Below are 19,053 nucleotides of genomic sequence, written 5' to 3'. Positions count from 1 at the left end.
AGGCATCAAACTCCAGTCAGTCAAGTATTAGAGGCATCAAACTCCAGTCAGTCAAGTATTAGAGGCATTAAACTCCAGTCAGTCAATCAGTCAGTCAGTCAACTATTAGAGGCAGTAAACTCCAGTCAGTCAAGTATTAGAGGCATTAAACTCCAGTCAGTCAAGTATTAGAGGCATTAAACTCCAGTCAGTCAAGTATTAAAGGCATTAAACTCCAGTCAGTCAAGTATTAGAGGCATTAAACTCCAGTCAGTCAAGTATTAGAGGCATTAAACTCCAGTCAGTCAAGTATTAGAGGCATTAAACTCCAGTCAGTCAAGTATTAGAGGCATCAAACTCCAGTCAGTCAAGTATTAGAGGCGTATCTTCCCCCTCTGTAACAAGACATTTTGTCACACATCTTGATCCTCGGTCAGTTCATTCTTTCACTGAAATTCACTGAAATTCACAGGATTTTAAGAATCACTTTGAATTAAAAAATATATATATCAGAATTAATTATAAAAGGCCATAAAATATCAAGCTGTGAATTCCAAAATTCTCTTTCATGCAGGTAATCAATACTTATTGTCTTATAAAGTGTTGTGATACAATTATTAATCTCACTTAACAATAATCAATACATGTACAATAATGTGCGGTAGTGAACAAGAGTCCTAAATATAAAAAAATATTGTTCAATACAAAGTGGTCCATTTTCTCCATTTTTTATTTTATTTTGAAGAATCAGAAATAAGGATTGTAGCCTAAGTGAAACCTCATGTTAAAGTCGACACAAGACTATTAAATTCATGGAGTAGGTGCAGGTCAAATCTATCACATGAATTCCTGATCCATACGCCAACTTCAGACCATTAACCATACTCATAGATCGCATTTATTTCTATCTGATAATCTAAAGAAATACCAAAATGAAAAATAAACTATTTCAACTACTGTATACAAATAACATGCTATAAAATACATGTTTTTACTTTTAAATTGGAAATTAAATGAGGCATATGACTCAGTGAACGAATGCAAAACAGATTGGTGAAAAAAATAAACATAAGGAATTGTGAAATATTACGATGAGAGATATTCAGCTTGATGATTGGGTCCTTTTTGTTTCATATATACCAGTAGTGTGTCAATCTATAGATGTGAGCACTGGAATGAAGAGAAGGGAATGTCAAAAATAGTGCACTACATAAGGAATTAGGTTGCCATTTGGGAACTAGCCAAGGATTATCTGTGGGATTTGTTGGTTAATCACCAACTAAATGTCATAAAAACATCACTTCACTCCATATACATGATCTGGAACTTAAAAACAGAAGTGCTCTGTAGTCGGACTTGGCAGTTCCCATAGACGTCACAGGGAGTGTTTCACTAGTGAAGATTTTATCCACAGTTCAGTTCTGTCCTGCTCCTCGGTGTGCATCAGAGTGTTGAACATGGAGGAAAATCCTCTCGGAGAAAAAAAAAACAGGAACCAAATCCCAAAATGCAGCATTCATCAGGTGCTGCATGCAGTGTGGTAACGAACAGTCTCAGTCTCCGGTTCTACTTTCTAGAATCTTCTACGATCATCTCATGCAAACATCCCAAGTCATCATCCCCTCCCATGAGAATCACCAGACACCTACAAAGGATGAAGAGAGAGGAACAGGATAAAAACTCTGCCAAAGCCCCATTATAAAACTCTGCCAAAGCCCCATTATAAAACTCTGCTAAATTCTCGAACCTCAGTGAAGAACAAATTCTTATTTATAATGACGGCCTAACATAAGGCCTCCTGCGGGGACGGGGGCTGGGATTAAAAATAAATAAAATAAAATAAAAGATATAGGACAAAACACACATCACGGCAAGAGACAACACTACATAGAGAGATATCTAAGACAACATCACAGTAAGTTAGCAACACAACATGACAACAACATGGTAGCAGCACAACATAGTCACAGCACAAAACAGGGTACAAACATTGTTGGACACAGACAACAGCACAAAGGGCAAGAAGGTAGAGACAACAACAACAATCACACAAAGCAGCCACAACTGTCAGTAAGAGGGTCCATGATTGAGTCTTTGAATTAAGAGCGATAAAACTGTCAAGTGTTGAGTGTTTGTTGCAGCTCGTTCCAGTCTCTAGCTGCAGCAAACTGAAAAGACGAGCGACCCAGGGATGTGTGTGCTTTGGGGACTTTTAACAGAATGTGACTGGCAGAACGGGTGTTGTATGTGGAGGATGAGGGCTGCGGTAGATATCTCAGATAGGGGTGAGTGAGGCCTAAGTTATCTCAGATAGGGGTGAGTGAGGCCTAAGATATCTCAGATAGGGGTGAGTGAGGCCTAAGATATCTCAGATAGGGGTGAGTGAGGCCTAAGATATCTCAGAGAGAGGGGAGTGAAGCCTAAGAGGGTTTATAATCAACCAATACCAGGTCTAGGACCTGCACCTTCAACCAACACCAGGTCTAGGACCTGCACCTTCAACCAACACCAGGTCTAGGACCTGCACCTTCCACCAACACCAGGTCTAGGACCTGCACCTTCAACCAATCCCAGGTCTAGGACCTGCACCTTCAACCAACACCAGGTCTAGGACCTGCACCTTCAACCAACACCAGGTCTAGGACCTGCACCTTCAACCAACACCAGGTCTAGGACCTGCACCTTCAACCAACACCAGGTCTAGGACCTGCACCTTCAACCAATACCAGGTCTAGGACCTGCACCTTCAACCAATACCAGGTCTAGGACCTGCACCTCCAACCAATACCAGGTCTAGGACCTGCACCTTCAACCAATACCAGGTCTAGGACCTGCACCTTCAACCAATACCAGGTCTAGGACCTGCACCTTCAACCAATACCAGGTCTAGGACCTGCACCTTCAACCAATACCAGGTCTAGGACCTGCACCTCCAACCAATACCAGGTCTAGGACCTGCACCTCCAACCAATACCAGGTCTAGGACCTGCACCTTCAACCAATACCAGGTCTAGGACCTGCACCTTCAACCAATACCAGGTCTAGGACCTGCACCTTCAACCAATACCAGGTCTAGGACCTGCACCTTCAACCAATACCAGGTCTAGGACCTGCACCTTCAACCAATACCAGGTCTAGGACCTGCACCTTCAACCAATACCAGGTCTAGGACCTGCACCTCCAACCAATACCAGGTCTAGGACCTGCACCTTCAACCAATACCAGGTCTAGGACCTGCACCTTCAACCAATACCAGGTCTAGGACCTGCACCTTCAACCAATACCAGGTCTAGGACCTGCACCTTCAACCAATACCAGGTCTAGGACCTGCAACTTCAACCAATACCAGGTCTAGGACCTGCAACTTCAACCAATACCAGGTCTAGGACCTGCACCTTCAACCAATACCAGGTCTAGGACCAACAGCTTTAACCTCAACTAACCTGTACCCCAGCACACTGACTCGGGAACCGGTACCCCTGCACACTGACTCGGGAACCGGTACCCCCTGTATATAGCCTCGTTATTGTTATTTTGTTGTGTTACTTTTTATTATTTTTGACATTAGTTTATTTGGTAAATATTTTCTTAACTCCATTTCTTTTACTGCATTTTTGGTTAAGGGCTTGTAAGTACGCATTTCCCGGTAAGGTCTACAGTTGTTGTATTCGGCGCATGTGACAAAGTTATATTTTATTTTATTTGAATACCAGGTCTAGGATCTGCACCTTTAACCAATACCAAGTCTAGGATATTTTTTACAGGGATTCAGTAACGACAAAGATCAAAAGGTCACTGACTTGAAGATCCCTGTCACCTCAGTAGAGTCCACACTCCTTGAGGTTGATCTTGATGATGACGTCTGTGACGGCGTCAAACACGAACTGGACGTTCTTGGTGTCGGTGGCGCAGGTGAAGTGGGTGTAGATCTCTTTAGTGCCCTTCCTCCTGTTGAGATCCTCAAACTGACACTGGATATAGGCTGCTGCCTCCTCATATGTACTGGCACCTGTAATAATAATAATGCATTATGGGTAGTGTAGTACACTAGATATAGGCTGCTGCCTCCTCATATGTACTGGTACCTGTAATAATAATAATAACAACAACAATAATAATGCATTATGGGTACTGTAGTACACTAGATAAAGGCTGCAGCCTCCTCATATGTACTGGTACTTGGGTTGGTGAGGAGACATATCAGAACAAGAGCATTATGGGTAATGTACTACACTGGATGTAGGCTACCCTCTCATATGTACTGGCACCTGTAATAATAACAGTGCATTATGGGTACTGCAGTGCACTGGATGTAGGCTGCCACCCTCCTCATATGTACTGGCACCAGGAAGCTGTGGTGAGGAAATGGGACACCATGAACCTCTAAATCAACATAAACAAAAAAAACTAAGACATAACAATAGTTACCAATTCTGTGCATTATATTTTAAACGTTTACTACTACTCTACAACTAATACCGAGGAGAAACCTCATTCAGTACATCTCCCTAACTAATCAACCTACTCTATTCTACAGCGCATTCCCCTGTCTCCTTAAATCCTATAAACAGGACGACTCGTCAGAGTGAATAAGGACTAAGAGAGAGGTCTGGCTTATCCAAACTGACACGCCTCAGAAAGGAGGGATACATACATATTTAAAACACCTATTCTGAAGTGATCTAATAGAGTTGGATTAAATTATTCAGAGACTAAGGGTTATATCCATATCTGGTTAGTATTAGAGGCATTAATCTCTGTATTGGTCTGTCTGGTTAGTATTAGAGGCATTAAACTCTGTATTGGTCTGTCTGGTTAGTATTAGAGGCATTAATCTCTGTATTGGTCTGTCTGGTTAGTATTAGAGGCATTAATCTCTGTATTGGTCTGTCTGGTTAGTATTAGAGGCATTAAACTCTATTGGTCTGTCTGGTTAGTATTAGAGGCATTAATCTCTGTATTGGTCTGTCTGGTTAGTATTAGAGGCATTAAACTCTATTGGTCTGTCTGGTTAGTATTAAACTCTATTGGTCTGTCTGGTTAGTATTAGAGGCATTAATCTCTGTATTGGTCTGTCTGGTTAGTATTAGAGGCATTAATCTCTGTATTGGTCTGTCTGGTTAGTATTAGAGGCATTAAACTCTATTGGTCTGTCTGGTTAGTATTAGAGGCATTAATCTCTGTATTGGTCTGTCTGGTTAGTATTAGAGGCATTAATCTCTGTATTGGTCTGTCTGGTTAGTATTAGAGGCATTAATCTCTGTATTGGTCTGTCTGGTTAGTATTAGAGGCATTAAACTCTGTATTGGTCTGTCTGGTTAGTATTAGAGGAATTAATCTCTGTATTGGTCTGTCTGGTTAGTATTAGAGGTAATAAACTCTGTATTGTTCTGTCTGGTTAGTATTAGAGGTAATAAACTCTGTATTGGTCTGTCTGGTTAGTATTAGAGGCATTAATCTCTCTATTGGTCTGTCTGGTTAGTATTAGAGGCATTAAACTCTATTGGTCTGTCTGGTTAGTATTAGAGGCATTAAACTCTATTGGTCTGTCTGGTTAGTATTAGAGGCATTAATCTCTCTATTGGTCTGTCTGGTTAGTATTAGAGGCATTAAACTCTATTGGTCTGTCTGGTTAGTATTAGAGGCATTAAACTCTATTGGTCTGTCTGGTTAGTATTAGAGGCATTAATCTCTGTATTGGTCTGTCTGGTTAGTATTAGAGGCATTAAACTCTATTGGTCTGTCTGGTTAGTATTAGAGGTAATAAACTCTGGGTCTGTGTCTCTGTGTTTGAAACTGCAATTTTTCTGTCAGCACCATGACAAATGTGTAGAATTGCAGGAAATTAGCTCTAAAACAGCCAAATTTAGTTTCTGCAGCCAAGGGGCGGCAGGGTAGCCTAGTGGTTAGAGCGTTGGACTAGTAACCGGAAGGTTGCAAGTTCAAACCCCCGAGCTGACAAGGTCGTTCTGTCCCTGAACAGGCAGTTAACCCACTAGGCCATCATTGAAAATAAGAATTGGTTCTTAACTGACTTGCCTAGTTAAATAAAGGTAAAATAAAAAATAAAAAGAGAGGGTAGCCTCTAAATCTGTGCAATTGCTGAAAAAAAAATCTGTCGGTATGGTATGTTTGTCTGGTTAGTATTAGAGGTATTAAGCTCTGTATCCGTCTGTATGGTTAGTATTAGCAGCCTGGTCTCAGACTACAAGTAACATACTAAACGGACAACTGTAGCATTATAACTAATTAACAACTTTTCAACTAGTTTTAGCTATAACCCACAACCCAAAGGTTGTGAGTTTGAATCTCATCACAGACAACTTTAGCATTTTAGCCAATTAGCAACTTTTCAACTACTTAGCATGTTAGCTAACCCTTCCCTAACCCTTGTAGCTAACCTTTCCCTTAACCTTTTAACCTAACTCCCAAACGAAACCTTAACCCCTAACCCTAACCTAACTAACGCTAGCCAGCTACGTTTTGCAAATTCGTAACATATAATACGAACTGTAATTCGTAACATATATTATTTTTGATTGACATCCAAAAATGAACACATACTATATGAAAGGTAAGAAAAAACGCCTTATATATAGACCATAAAAAGGGTATTTGAAGACTGTCACTGAGCCAATGTCAACAAAAATACAGGTATCTGCCAACATAATAGAAACACTTGAGTAAATTATTTTAAAAAGTACATTGAACAAAAAAATATAAACGCAACATGCAACAATTTCAAAGATTTTACTGAGTTACAGTTCATAGAAGGACATCAATTTAAATAAATTCATTAGGACCTAATCTATGGATTTCACATGACTGGGCAGGGGCGCAGCCAATCTGAATGAATCCCCCCCCCCCCTCAGACGATCCCGCAGGTGAAGAAGCCGGATGTAACTGGCAAGCCCAACTGATTGGCAAACGTACTGCAAATTAAATAAATCATGTGTACACACATTGGTGCACAACATTTGAGAAAAATAAGCTTTTTGTGCGTATGGAATAGAGGTCGACCGATTATGATTTTTCGATACTGATTATTGGAGGACCAAAAAAAGCCGATACTGATTTAAAAATCGGCCAATTTTTATATTATATATATTTGTAATAATGACAAATACAACACTGAATATTACACTTATTTTAACTTCATATAATACATACATAAAACATAAATGTAGTCTCAAATAAATAATGAAACATGTTCAATTTGGTTTCAATAATGCAAAAACAGTGATGGAGAAGAAAGTAAAAGTACAATATGTGCCATGTAAGAAAGTTAACGTTTAAGTTCCTTGCACAGAACATGAGAACATATGAAAACTGCTGGTTCCTTTTAACATGAGTCTTCAATATTCCCAGGTAAGAAGTTTTAGGTTGTAGTTATTACAGCACTATTTCCCTCTATACCATTTGCATTTCATTGACCTTTGACTATTGGATGTTCTTATAGGCACTATAATGTTGCCAGCCTAATCTCGGGTGTTGATAGGCTTGAAGTCATAAACAGCGCTGTGCTTCAAGCATTGTGGAGAGCTGCTGGCAAATGCAGGAAAGTGATGTTTGAATGAATGCTTACGAGCCTGCTGCTGCCTACCACCGCTCAGTCAGACTGCTCTATCACATATCAAATCATAGACTTAATTATAATATAATAACACACAGAAATACGAGTCTTAGGACATTAATATGGTCAAATCCGGAAACTGTCATTTTCAAAAACAAAACGTTTATTCTTTCAGTGAAATACGGAACTGTTACGTATTTTATCGAACGGGTGGCATCCATAAGTCTAAATATTGCTGTTACATTGCACAACCTTCAATGTTATGTCATAATTATGTAAAATTCTGGCAAATTAATTACGGGCTTTGTTAGGAAGAAATGGTCTTCACACAGTTCGCAACGAGCCAGGCGGCCCAAACTGCTGCATATACACTGACTCTGTTTGCACTGGAACGCAAGAGAAGTGACACAATTTCCCTAGTTAGTATTACCTGCTAACATGAATTTATTTTAGCTTATGTATTGATTTTAAGAAAGGCATTGATGTTCATTGGTGCTAAGACCGTGCTTTTTTCGTGAATGTGCTTGTTAAATCATCACCCTTTTGTCGAACTAGGCCGTGCTTTTACACCTGCATTGTTTGCTGTTTGGGGTTTTAGGCTGGGTTTCTGTACAGCACTTTGAGATATCAGCTGATGTACGAAGGGCTATATAAATACAATTGATTTGATTTGATTGGACGATAATTTAACAGGCTCCGCATTGATTATTTGCAACGCAGGACAAACTAAACTAGTAATATCATCAACCATTGTGTGACTAGTGATTATGTAAAGATTGATTGTTTTTTATAAGATAAATGTAATGCTAGCTACCAACTTACCTTGGCTCCTTGCTGCACTCGTGTAACAGATGGTCAGCCTGCCACGCAGTCTCCTCGTGGAATGCAATGCAATTGGCATCCAAAAATGCCGATTCCCGAAAACTTGAAATCGGCCCTCTTTTTTTTTTCTCCCTTTTTCTCCCGAATTTCGTGGTATCCAATTGTTGTAGTAGCTACTATCTTGTCTCATTGCTACAACTCCCGTACGGGCTCGGGAGAGACGAAGGTTGAAAGTCATGCGTCCTCCGATACCCAACCAAGCCGCACTGCTTCTTTACACAGCGCGCATCCAACCCGGAAGCCAGCCGCACCAATGTGTCGGAGGAAACACCGTGCACCTGGCAACCTTGGTTAGCGCGCACTGTGCCCGGCCCGCCACAGGAGTCGCTGGTGCGCGATGAAACAAGGACATCCTTACCTGCCAAACCCTCCCTAACCCGGACGACGCTAGGCCAATTATGCGTCGCCCCACGGACCTCCCGGTCGCGGCCGGTTACGACAGAGCCTGGGCGCGAACCCAGAGTCTCTGATGGCACAGCTGGTGCTGCTCCCACCCGGGAGGCCCCTAAATCTGCCCTAATTAATCGGCCATGCCGCTGGTCGACCTCTAGTATGGAACATTTCTGGTAGATTTTATTTCAAATCATGAAACCAACACTTTACATGTTGCGTTTATATTTTTTGTTCAGTATATTTTGAAAGCAGGTGCTTCCACACAGATGTGGTTCCTGAGTTAATGAAGTAATTAACATCCCATCATGCTTAGGGACATTATTTTTGCTAATATGGCTATGCCCCCATAGAATGACAACGCCCCCATCTACAGGGCACGAGTGATCACTGAATGGTTTGATGAGCATGAAAACGATGTAAACCATATGCCGTGGCCGTCTCTCAGTCGCCAGATCTCAACCCGATTGAACACTTAGGGGAGATTCTGGAGTGGTGTCTGAGACAGCGTTTTCCACCACCATCAACAAAACACCAAATTTCTTGTGGAGAATGGGTGTCGCCCCACTCCAATAGATTTCCAGACGCTTGTAGAATCCATGCCAAGGTGCGTTGAAGCTGTTCTGGCTCGTGATGAACCCAACGCCCCATTAAGACACTTTATGTTGCCGTTTCCTTTATTTAGGCAGTTACCTATATTTAATTAAAAAATTTAATTTTACCTTTATTTAACTAGGCAAGTCAGTTAAGAACAAATTCTTATTTTCAATGACGGCCTAGGAACAGTGGGTTAACTGTCTGTTCAGGGGCAGAACGACAGATGTGTACCTTGTCAGCTCGGGGGTTTGAACATGCAACCTTCCGGTTACTAGTCCAATGCTCTTAACCACTAGGCTACCCTGCCGCCGGTATTAGAAACGCAAGCCAAAGCAAAGTTCAGAAAAAAAGCTAACGGTGGCTATCTAAATATGCTTTATTTAGGCAGTTACCTATATATCGGTAGTAGAAACGCAAGCCAAAGCAAAGTTCAGAAAAAAAGCTAACAGTGGCTATCTAAATATGCTTTATTTAGGCAGTTCCCTATATATCGGTAGTAGAAACGCAAGCCAAAGCAAAGTTCAGAAAAAAGCTAACAGTGGCTATCTAAATATGCTTTATTTAGGCAGTTCCCTATATATCGGTAGTAGAAACGCAAGCCAAAGCAAAGTTCAGAAAAAGCTAACAGTGGCTATCTAAATATGCTTTATTTAGGCAGTTCCCTATATATCGGTAGTAGAAACGCAAGCCAAAGCAAAGTTCAGAAAAAAGCTAACAGTGGCTATCTAAATATGCTTTATTTAGGCAGTTCCCTATATATCGGTAGTAGAAACGCAAGCCAAAGCAAAGTTCAGAAAAAAGCTAACAGTGGCTATCTAAATATGCTTTATTTAGGTTGCTAATGGAATGACCCCAAAATATCTTAAAAAAAACAATGCCTTTGGCTTTTAAAAAAGTACACAAACGCCTATTTAAATCAGCAACCCCTACAACACTTCCAAATATTTTACATCATGTATTTGGTGTGTGTGTGTGTGTGTGTGTGTGTGTGTGTGTACTACTCAACGTGTCTGATCCTCACCTGCGTACTCGGGGTAACAGATGGTGAGTGGACTCCTGCCGATCTTCTCCTCAAACAGATCCTTCTTGTTGAGGAACAGGATGACTGAGGTGTCTGTGAACCACTTGTTGTTGCAGATGGAGTCAAACAGCTTCATGCTCTCATGCATACGGTTCTGTAGGGGAGGACAGGACGGTTCATTAATAAGACCCGGGCCGGGTGGTAAGTAACGTAAATGCTAATGCTATAAACTAATGAAAATGCTACGCATCCTGAGCCGGGTAGCACCGAGACGTTTTGAAAAGGAGGTGAGAGATTTGAGTAAGGGACAGCTCCCTCACACTTCCTCTGGAGACTGAACTGACACCGCCCATCCCCATCTCCTCCTCTACCTCCCCCTTTACCACCTTCTTCTGTGTGAATTGAACCCAGTCACCCTTCCTCACCCCTCTTCGTCCTCTGCCAACACCAGGTCATAGTCGCTGAGAGCCACACAGAATATTATGTCCATCACACCCTCCCTCCTCACCCCTCACTCTCTCCCCGCTCTCCCACCCCTCTCCACCTCTTCTCTCCTTACCATCTCTTCGTCCTCTGCCAAAACCAGGTCATAGTCGCTGAGAGCCACACAGAATATTATGTCCATCACACCCTCCCTCCTCACCCCTCACTCTCTCACCCCTTCTCTCCTTACCATCTCTTCGTCCTCTGCCAACACCAGGTCATAGTCGCTGAGCGCCATACAGAAGATTATGTCCATCACACCCTCCCTCCTCACCCCTCACTCTCTCACCCCTCTCCACCTCTTCTCTCCTTACCATCTCTTCGTCCTCTGCCAAAACCAGGTCATAGTCGCTGAGCGCCACACAGAAGATGATGGAGGTCACTCCCTCAAAGCAGTGGATCCACTTCTTCCTCTCCGACCGCTGGCCGCCAACGTCAAACATTCTGGGGTGAAACAGTGACAAAGACACCCAGCAGGATCAGGTCAACGTAAGGTTTCAGGAGGGGAGGTTCCGCAGTGTGAAGGGAAACATGCAGTATAACAATTGATAGATTTGACAAGATTGGATTGGATGACCAAGATTGCATGCACTTTTCACTGGTTTCACTTGAACTAATTCAGGCTAACATCTGCGCCTGTACCCCACCATGCACCACGGTCCCAGACAGTGTGTTTAGCTCATTCAGGCTAACTTTTGCACCTGTACCCCACCACGGTCCCAGACAGTCAGTTTAGCTCATTCAGGCTAACTTCTGCACCTGCACCCCACCATGGTCCCAGACAGTAGAGGACAAGTTTACACTGAGCAACTCAACTGAAATAACACACAGACCGACAGACAACATATGCCCCTGCCTGCATTAGCCCAGACAATGCAGTCGTCCCAGACATTTCTAGGAAATAAAACGTTGCTGAACATATCATCCGCATGAACAGACTTTTTCCTCACCACTTTGTAACTGGCAGCACAACTGATTGGCAAACGTACTGCAAATTAAGAAATCATGTGACGAAGCTAAATAAAAAATAAAAATAAACTAGACAATGTCATAACCTCACATGGTCTCTCCTATCATTGCTATGCAGACGACACACAATTAATCTTCTCCTTTCCCCCTTCTGATGATCAGGTGGCGAATCGCATCTCTGCATGTCTGGCAGACATATCAGTGTGGATGACGGATCACCACCTCAAGCTGAACCTCGGCAAGACGGAGCTGCTCTTCCTCCCGGGGAAGGACTGCCCGTTCCATGATCTCGCCATCACGGTTGACAACTCCATTGTGTCCTCCTCCCAGAGCGCTAAGAACCTTGGCGTGATCCTGGACAACACCCTGTCGTTCTCAACTAACATCAAGGCGGTGGCCCGTTCCTGTAGGTTCATGCTCTACAACATCCGCAGAGTACGACCCTGCCTCACACAGGAAGCGGCGCAGGTCCTAATCCAGGCACTCGTCATCTCCCGTCTGGATTACTGCAACTCGCTGTTGGCTGGGCTCCCTGCCTGTGCCATTAAACCCCTACAACTCATCCAGAACGCCGCAGCCCGTCTGGTGTTCAACCTTCCCAAGTTCTCTCACGTCACCCCGCTCCTCCGCTCTCTCCACTGGCTTCCAGTTGAAGCTCGCATCCGCTACAAGACCATGGTGCTTGCCTACGGAGCTGTGAGGGGAACGGCACCTCAGTACCTCCAGGCTCTGATCAGGCCCTACACCCAAACAAGGGCACTGCGTTCATCCACCTCTGGCCTGCTCGCCTCCCTACCACTGAGGAAGTACAGTTCCCGCTCAGCCCAGTCAAAACTGTTCGCTGCTCTGGCCCCCCAATGGTGGAACAAACTCCCTCACGACGCCAGGACAGCGGAGTCAATCACCACCTTCCGGAGACACCTGAAACCCCACCTCTTTCAGGAATACCTAGGATAGGATAAAGTAATCCCTCTCACCCCCCCCCCCCTTAAAAGATTTAGATGCACTACTGTTCCACTGGATGTCATAAGGTGAATGCACCAATTTGTAAGTCGCTCTGGATAAGAGCGTCTGCTAAATGACTTAAATGTAAAATGTAAATGAAACAAAGATAAATTATATAAAGAATGATAGTAAAAAGCTTTGGAGCACCTTAAATTAAATTTTGCATGAAAAAGCCAAATCGGCACCATCATTTATTGAATGAGATGGTTCATTCATAACAAAACCCGCTGATATGGCCAACTACTTTAATGACTTTTTCGTCTATGTATGCGGATGACTCTACACGTCAGCTACTACAGCGACTGAAATGACTGCAACACTTAACATAGAGCTGCAGTTACTTTCAGAATGGTTAGCAAGGAATAAGTTAGCCCTAAATATTTCCAAAACTAAAAGCATTGTATTTGGGACAAATCATTCGCTAATCCCTAAACCTCAACTAATTCTCGTAATGAACAATGTGGACATTCATCAAGTTGCGGTGACTAAATTGCTTGGAGTAACCCTGGATTGTAAACTGTCATGGTCAAAACATATTGATACAACAGTAGCTAAGATGGGGAGAGGTCTGTCCATAATAAAGCGCAGCTCTGCCTTCTAAACAACACTATCAACAAGGCAGGTCCTACAGGCCCTGTTTTCTACCTTAACAACACTACTGTCAACAAGGCAGGTCCTACAGATCCTAGTTTCTACCTTAACAACACTACTATCAACAAGGCAGGTCCTACAGGCCCCGTTTTCTACCTTAACAACACTACTGTCAACAAGGCAGGTCCTACAGACCCTAGTTTCTACCTTCTTAACAACACTATGAACAAGGCAGGTCCTACAGGCCCTAGTTTCTACCTTCTTAACAGCATTATGAACAAGGCAGGTCCTACAGGCCCTAATTTCTACCTTCTCAACAACACTATCAACAAGGCAGGTCCTACAGGCCCTAGTTTCTACCTTCTTAACAACACTATCAACAAGGCAGGTCCTACAGGCCCTAGTTTCTACCTTCTCAACAAAACTATCAACAAGGCAGGTCCTACAGGCCCTAGTTTCTACCTTCTCAACAACACTATCAACAAGGCAGGTCCTACAGGCCCTAGTTTCTACCTTCTCAACAATACTATCAACAAGGCAGGTCCTACAGGCCCTAGTTTCTACCTTCTCAACAACACTATCAACAAGGCAGGTCCTACAGGCCCTAGTTTCTACCTTCTTAACAACACTATCAACAAGGCAGGTCCTAGAGGCCCTGGTCTTGTCACACCAAGATTACTGTTCAGTAGTGTGGCCAGGTGCCACAAAGAGGGACTTAGGAAAATTGCAGTTGTCTCAGAACAGGGCAGCACGGCTGGCTCTTAAAAGTACACAGAGAGTTAACATTAATGACATGCATGTCAATCTCTCATGGCTTACCACCAGAGGTCTCTTCACAGTCCCCAAGTCCAGAACAGACTATGGGAGGCGCACATTACGACATAGAGCCACGACTACATGGAACTCTATTCCACATCAGGTAACTGATACAAACAGTAGAATCAGATTTAAAAAGCAGGTAAAAATACACCTTATAGGGAACAGCGAGGACTGTGAAGCAACACAAACATATAATAATGCCTTCATTTTCCTCCATAATAAATACAAATACAGAAATGACTTATATAATAGGGAATATGCTTTGCCTACTCTTTGACTGTCTGCTTACTGTAAACCAGCTGGCGTATAAGGGCTGACTGATTATACGACTATATATATTTGCTAGCCGTTACCTGGGTGGCAATTAATTAACAACTAATGGGTTTATGTTTGTCTAAACTAATTAATTAAGTCAGATTAATAAAGTGATCTAATTCATTCATCATGTTGACATTGTGAAACAGCCTCATTAAGGCTCTGGCTTGGCACTGAGCTGATTATTCTCAAACGACCAAGATCTGTCTCAATTAAAAGTGTGTGTAGCTAGCAGTGGGTATACTGACTTGAAGTAAAGTTCTTTGAAGGTAAAGTGTGTCTCCACGATGCCAGTAGTCTTGACTCTGGTCCTCAGCACGTCTTGCTGGGTGGGGACATAACTCTGTTGGGTGATACGGTCCAGGTCATTCAGATAACTGAGGGAGAGAGAGAAATCAATGAAAAAAAACAATTGCATACATAATTCTTTCATACATGTAATCTGATACAGATCAATACACAATTAACACTTAATCATTGATTTAATGAATCAATAACCGTCCCACAACTGTTCACAGACAAAACATACATACCATTGACTAGCTTCAAGCACCGCCATAGACCACATGTCTAGACCAGCTTCAAGCACCGCCATAGACAGCATGTCTAGACCAGCTTCAAGCACCACCATAGACGGCATGTCTAGACCAGCTTCAAGCATCACCATAGACGGCATGTCTAGACCAGCTTCAAGCATCACCATAGACAGCATGTCTAGACCAGCTTCAAGCACCACCATAGACGGCATGTCTAGACCAGCTTCAAGCACCACCATAGACAGCATGTCTAGACCAGCTTCAAGCACCACCATAGACGGCATGTCTAGACCAGCTTCAAGCACCACCATAGACAGCATATCTAGACCAGCTTCAAGCACCACCATAGACGGCATGTCTAGACCAGCTTCAAGCACCACCATAGACGGCATGTCTAGACCAGCTTCAAGCATCACCATAGACAGCATGTCTAGACCAGCTTCAAGCACCACCATAGACGGCATGTCTAGACCAGCTTCAAGCACCACCATAGACAGCATGTCTAGACCAGCTTCAAGCACCACCATAGACGGCATGTCTAGACCAGCTTCAAGCACCACCATAGACAGCATGTCTAGACTAGCTTCAAGTACCACCATAGACAGCATGTCTAGACTAGCTTCAAGCACCACCATAGACAGCATGTCTAGACTAGCTTCAAGTACCACCATAGACAGCATGTCTAGACTAGCTTCAAGCACCACCATAGACGGCATGTCTAGACCAGCTTTCAAGCATCACCATAGACAGCATGTCTAGACTAGCTTCAAGCACCACCATAGACGGCATGTCTAGACCAGCTTTCAAGCATCACCATAGACAGCATGTCAAATCAAACTTTATTTATATAGCACATTTCAGACATGAGTGCAACACAATGCATTTTACAAGAAAAATTATAATAAACAATGAAAAACTAAATATTTACCACATATTCACTATTTATTTCTTTACAGTCCAGTTTTTGACCCCTGGGAGGGTATTCAAGGGAAAGGAGGAATAATACATTTACATTTAAGTCATTTAGCAGACGCTCTTATCCAGAGCGACTCAAGGCTGCCTCTCCATGCCCCTTTGGCATATTTAAAAGACCAGTGCCAGAGGACCTGAGGGACCTACTGGGTACATAACCCAAAAAGCTTATATTTATTGGGGTGCACAATCGTGGATTGATTTAAAAACCAATAGAATAATCTTAAAATGAATTCTAAAGACTCAGACAGGCAGCCAGTGCAGAGACCTTAAAACCAGTGTGCTCTCCGTCTGGTCTTGGTCAGTACCCGTGCTGCAGCATTCTGTACGTTTTACAGTTGACCAACCGGCTTTCTTGGGTAACCAGACAGGGGAGCATTAAAGGTAGTCAATCCTGATTGTGGTAAAACCATGGATGAGTCTCTCTGTATCTGCCTGAGATAGAAACCTGTTTCTCAGGTGTTAAAAAGCCATTTTGGTCATATTCCTAATGTGTGAATCGAAATTGAGTTGATAATTTTAAATTACACATTGTTTTTTTTATACCTGGTGTTTTATCTTTATTGCCTGTGAATTCAAATTCGCGGCCATATTCTCGATCTGTGCTTTGGCTCCAATAATAAGTACCTCATTCTTGTTTTGATTTAGCTGGAGGAAGTTGTGAGTCATCCAAGTATATAAATCACTAATACAGTCTAATAATTTATCTGTGTATCTTCTGTGTAACAGTGAAAATCAATGCCGTGCTTTCTCATAACCATGCCAAGGTGTAACATACAGTGCCTTCGGAAAGTATTCAGACCCCTTGACTTTTTCCACATTTTGTTACGTTGCAGCCTTATTCTAAAATTGATTAAGTCGTTATTTATCCTCATCAATTTTAGACATTTTTGCAAATGTATATATATATAAAAAAAAACTGAAATATAACATTTACATAAGTATTCAGACCCTTTAATCAGTACTTTGTTGAAGCACCTTTGGCCGCGATTACAGTCTCGATTTTTCGACATTTGAGAAAATGTCCCTTGAATGTTTTGATACACCCACTGGAAAGCTCTTCATTGTCTACACCCATTTAGCATCGTTCACACCATCTTAAGCTTTAGCCCCACCCATCTCTTTAAGGATTCACATGAGGCCATGTGCTAAACAGAGGGAGTAGTTTAGTAAACAACCAAAGATTTCAAGACTAAAAGTGGTAAAAGTAGTAGCCTTCAATAAGGAAAAGCTCTAGTTAAAAATACATTTGATCTAGTCCTTGGCCCATATCCTAATCTGACTTTGGTGCAGACCATGTTCTTCACATTACCGTCTCTGTCACATGCACAGGATACAGAAGGTGTAAACGGGACAGTGAAATTATTACTTGAATAGTAGCAATATCCAAAACATAAATATTTTTACAATTATTAGACTACGCTTACCCGACGCACTTGTCTAAATTGATGGATCATGTGAAAGAAAACTATAACCACATCTAGCTAAGTGGATGGGTTACTATTGTCTAGACACGTACACATGTTCATGAAATACACGTAATCACCCCCAGACACATCTGTCTAACTTGATGGGTCATGTAATCATCTGGTGAAGTGGGGTCTTTTGTCTTTTCTTGGTCAAGTAGCCTTTTCTAGCTAATCAATGGATGAATCCCTAGCCAGTCTCCAGGTCTCAACCCCATAGAACATCTCTGGAGGGAGTTGAAAGTCCGTGTTGCCCATCAACACCCCCAAACATCACTGCTCTAGAGGAGATCTGCATGGAGGAATGGTCCAAAATACCAGCAACAGTGTGTGAAAAGCTTGTGAAGACTTGCAGAAAATGTTTGACCTCTGTCATTTCCAACAAAGGTTATATAACAAAGTATTGAGATAAATGAGTATTTGGTCAATAACAAAAGTTTTCCACCATAATTGGCAAATAAATTCATTAAAAAAATGCTACAATGTGATTTTATGGAATTTTTTCCCCCTCATTTTGTCTGTCATAGTTGAAGTGTCCCTATGATGAGAATTAATGGACCTGCAACTTTGACTTTCTCCAATTCCGCTCTACAATTTCTCTTTAATGGATGAGGTGAGGAAACAAATACAACGGGCTCTCTGTTTGGATGTGGCCATTTTCAACCTTACTGGAGATCTGGCATCGGTGGTCTGTTTGGATATGGCCATTTTCAACCTTACTGGAGATCTGGCATCGGTGGTCTGTTTGGATGTGGCCATTTTCAACCTTACTGGAGATCTGGCGTCGGTGGTCTGTTTGGATGTGGCCATTTTCAACCTTACTGGAGATCTGGCATCGGTGGTTTCCCTTCATTTGTTATTAAAAGTTATCAACTAAATCCTCACAAGAGGAAGGCAGAATAGGTGATGGTGTATTGTTCAGACACAATAATAAAATATGTAGCAACTTCAGAGGTAAGATAGTGCTTCTTCATAATGTGTTCAGGTACGTAAAAAAGGTAGTAACAAATACAGTGTTGATCAGATAAAGCAACATCAACAATAGAGGATATGTCAATAGAAAGACCCTTGGTAATAACCAGGTCCAGAGTATGGCTGTAGTCATGGCTGGGCCCAGTAGAAAGCCCCTTGGTAATAACCAGGTCCAGAGTATGGCTGTAGTCATGGCTGGGCCCAGTAGAAAGCCCCTTGGTAATAACCAGGTCCAGAGTATGGCTGTAGTTATGGCTGGGCCCAGTAGAAAGCCCCTTGGTAATAACCAGGTCCAGAGTATGGCTGTAGTCATGGCTGGGCCCAGTAGAAAGCCCCTTGGTAATAACCAGGTCCAGAGTATGGCTGTGGTTATGGCTGGGCCCAGTAGAAAGCCCCTTGGTAATAACCAGGTCCAGAGTATGGCTGTAGTTATGGCTGGGCCCAGTAGAAAGCCCCTTGGTAATAACCAGGTCCAGAGTATGG

General features: G+C 42.5%; 1 protein-coding gene across 2 annotated transcripts in view; it reads right to left on the bottom strand.

Moving 5' to 3' along the window:
* Positions 1-691: 691 nt before the first annotated feature.
* Positions 692-19,053, bottom strand: part of LOC115132538 (guanine nucleotide-binding protein G(i) subunit alpha-3-like) — a 99,109-nt gene continuing 80,747 nt past the window's right edge. Inside the window, exons 5-9 of one of the 2 annotated variants that reach the window (XM_029665284.2) lie at positions 14,873-15,001; positions 11,240-11,369; positions 10,443-10,596; positions 3,780-3,988; positions 692-1,624 (exon numbers count right to left, since the gene is read on the bottom strand). In XM_029665284.2, the coding sequence (XP_029521144.1) occupies positions 3,798-3,988; positions 10,443-10,596; positions 11,240-11,369; positions 14,873-15,001 (604 nt within the window). In that variant the 3' untranslated portion in view covers positions 692-1,624; positions 3,780-3,797. The other variant, XM_065020949.1, reaches the window with a different exon arrangement.

Source organism: Oncorhynchus nerka, linkage group LG7 (genome assembly GCF_034236695.1).
Source record: "Oncorhynchus nerka isolate Pitt River linkage group LG7, Oner_Uvic_2.0, whole genome shotgun sequence".
In the NCBI taxonomy this organism is placed as follows: Eukaryota; Metazoa; Chordata; class Actinopteri; order Salmoniformes; family Salmonidae; genus Oncorhynchus; species Oncorhynchus nerka.
The sequence above is the reverse complement of the archived record's forward strand: the minus strand, read 5'-3'. Positions and strand labels throughout refer to the sequence as shown.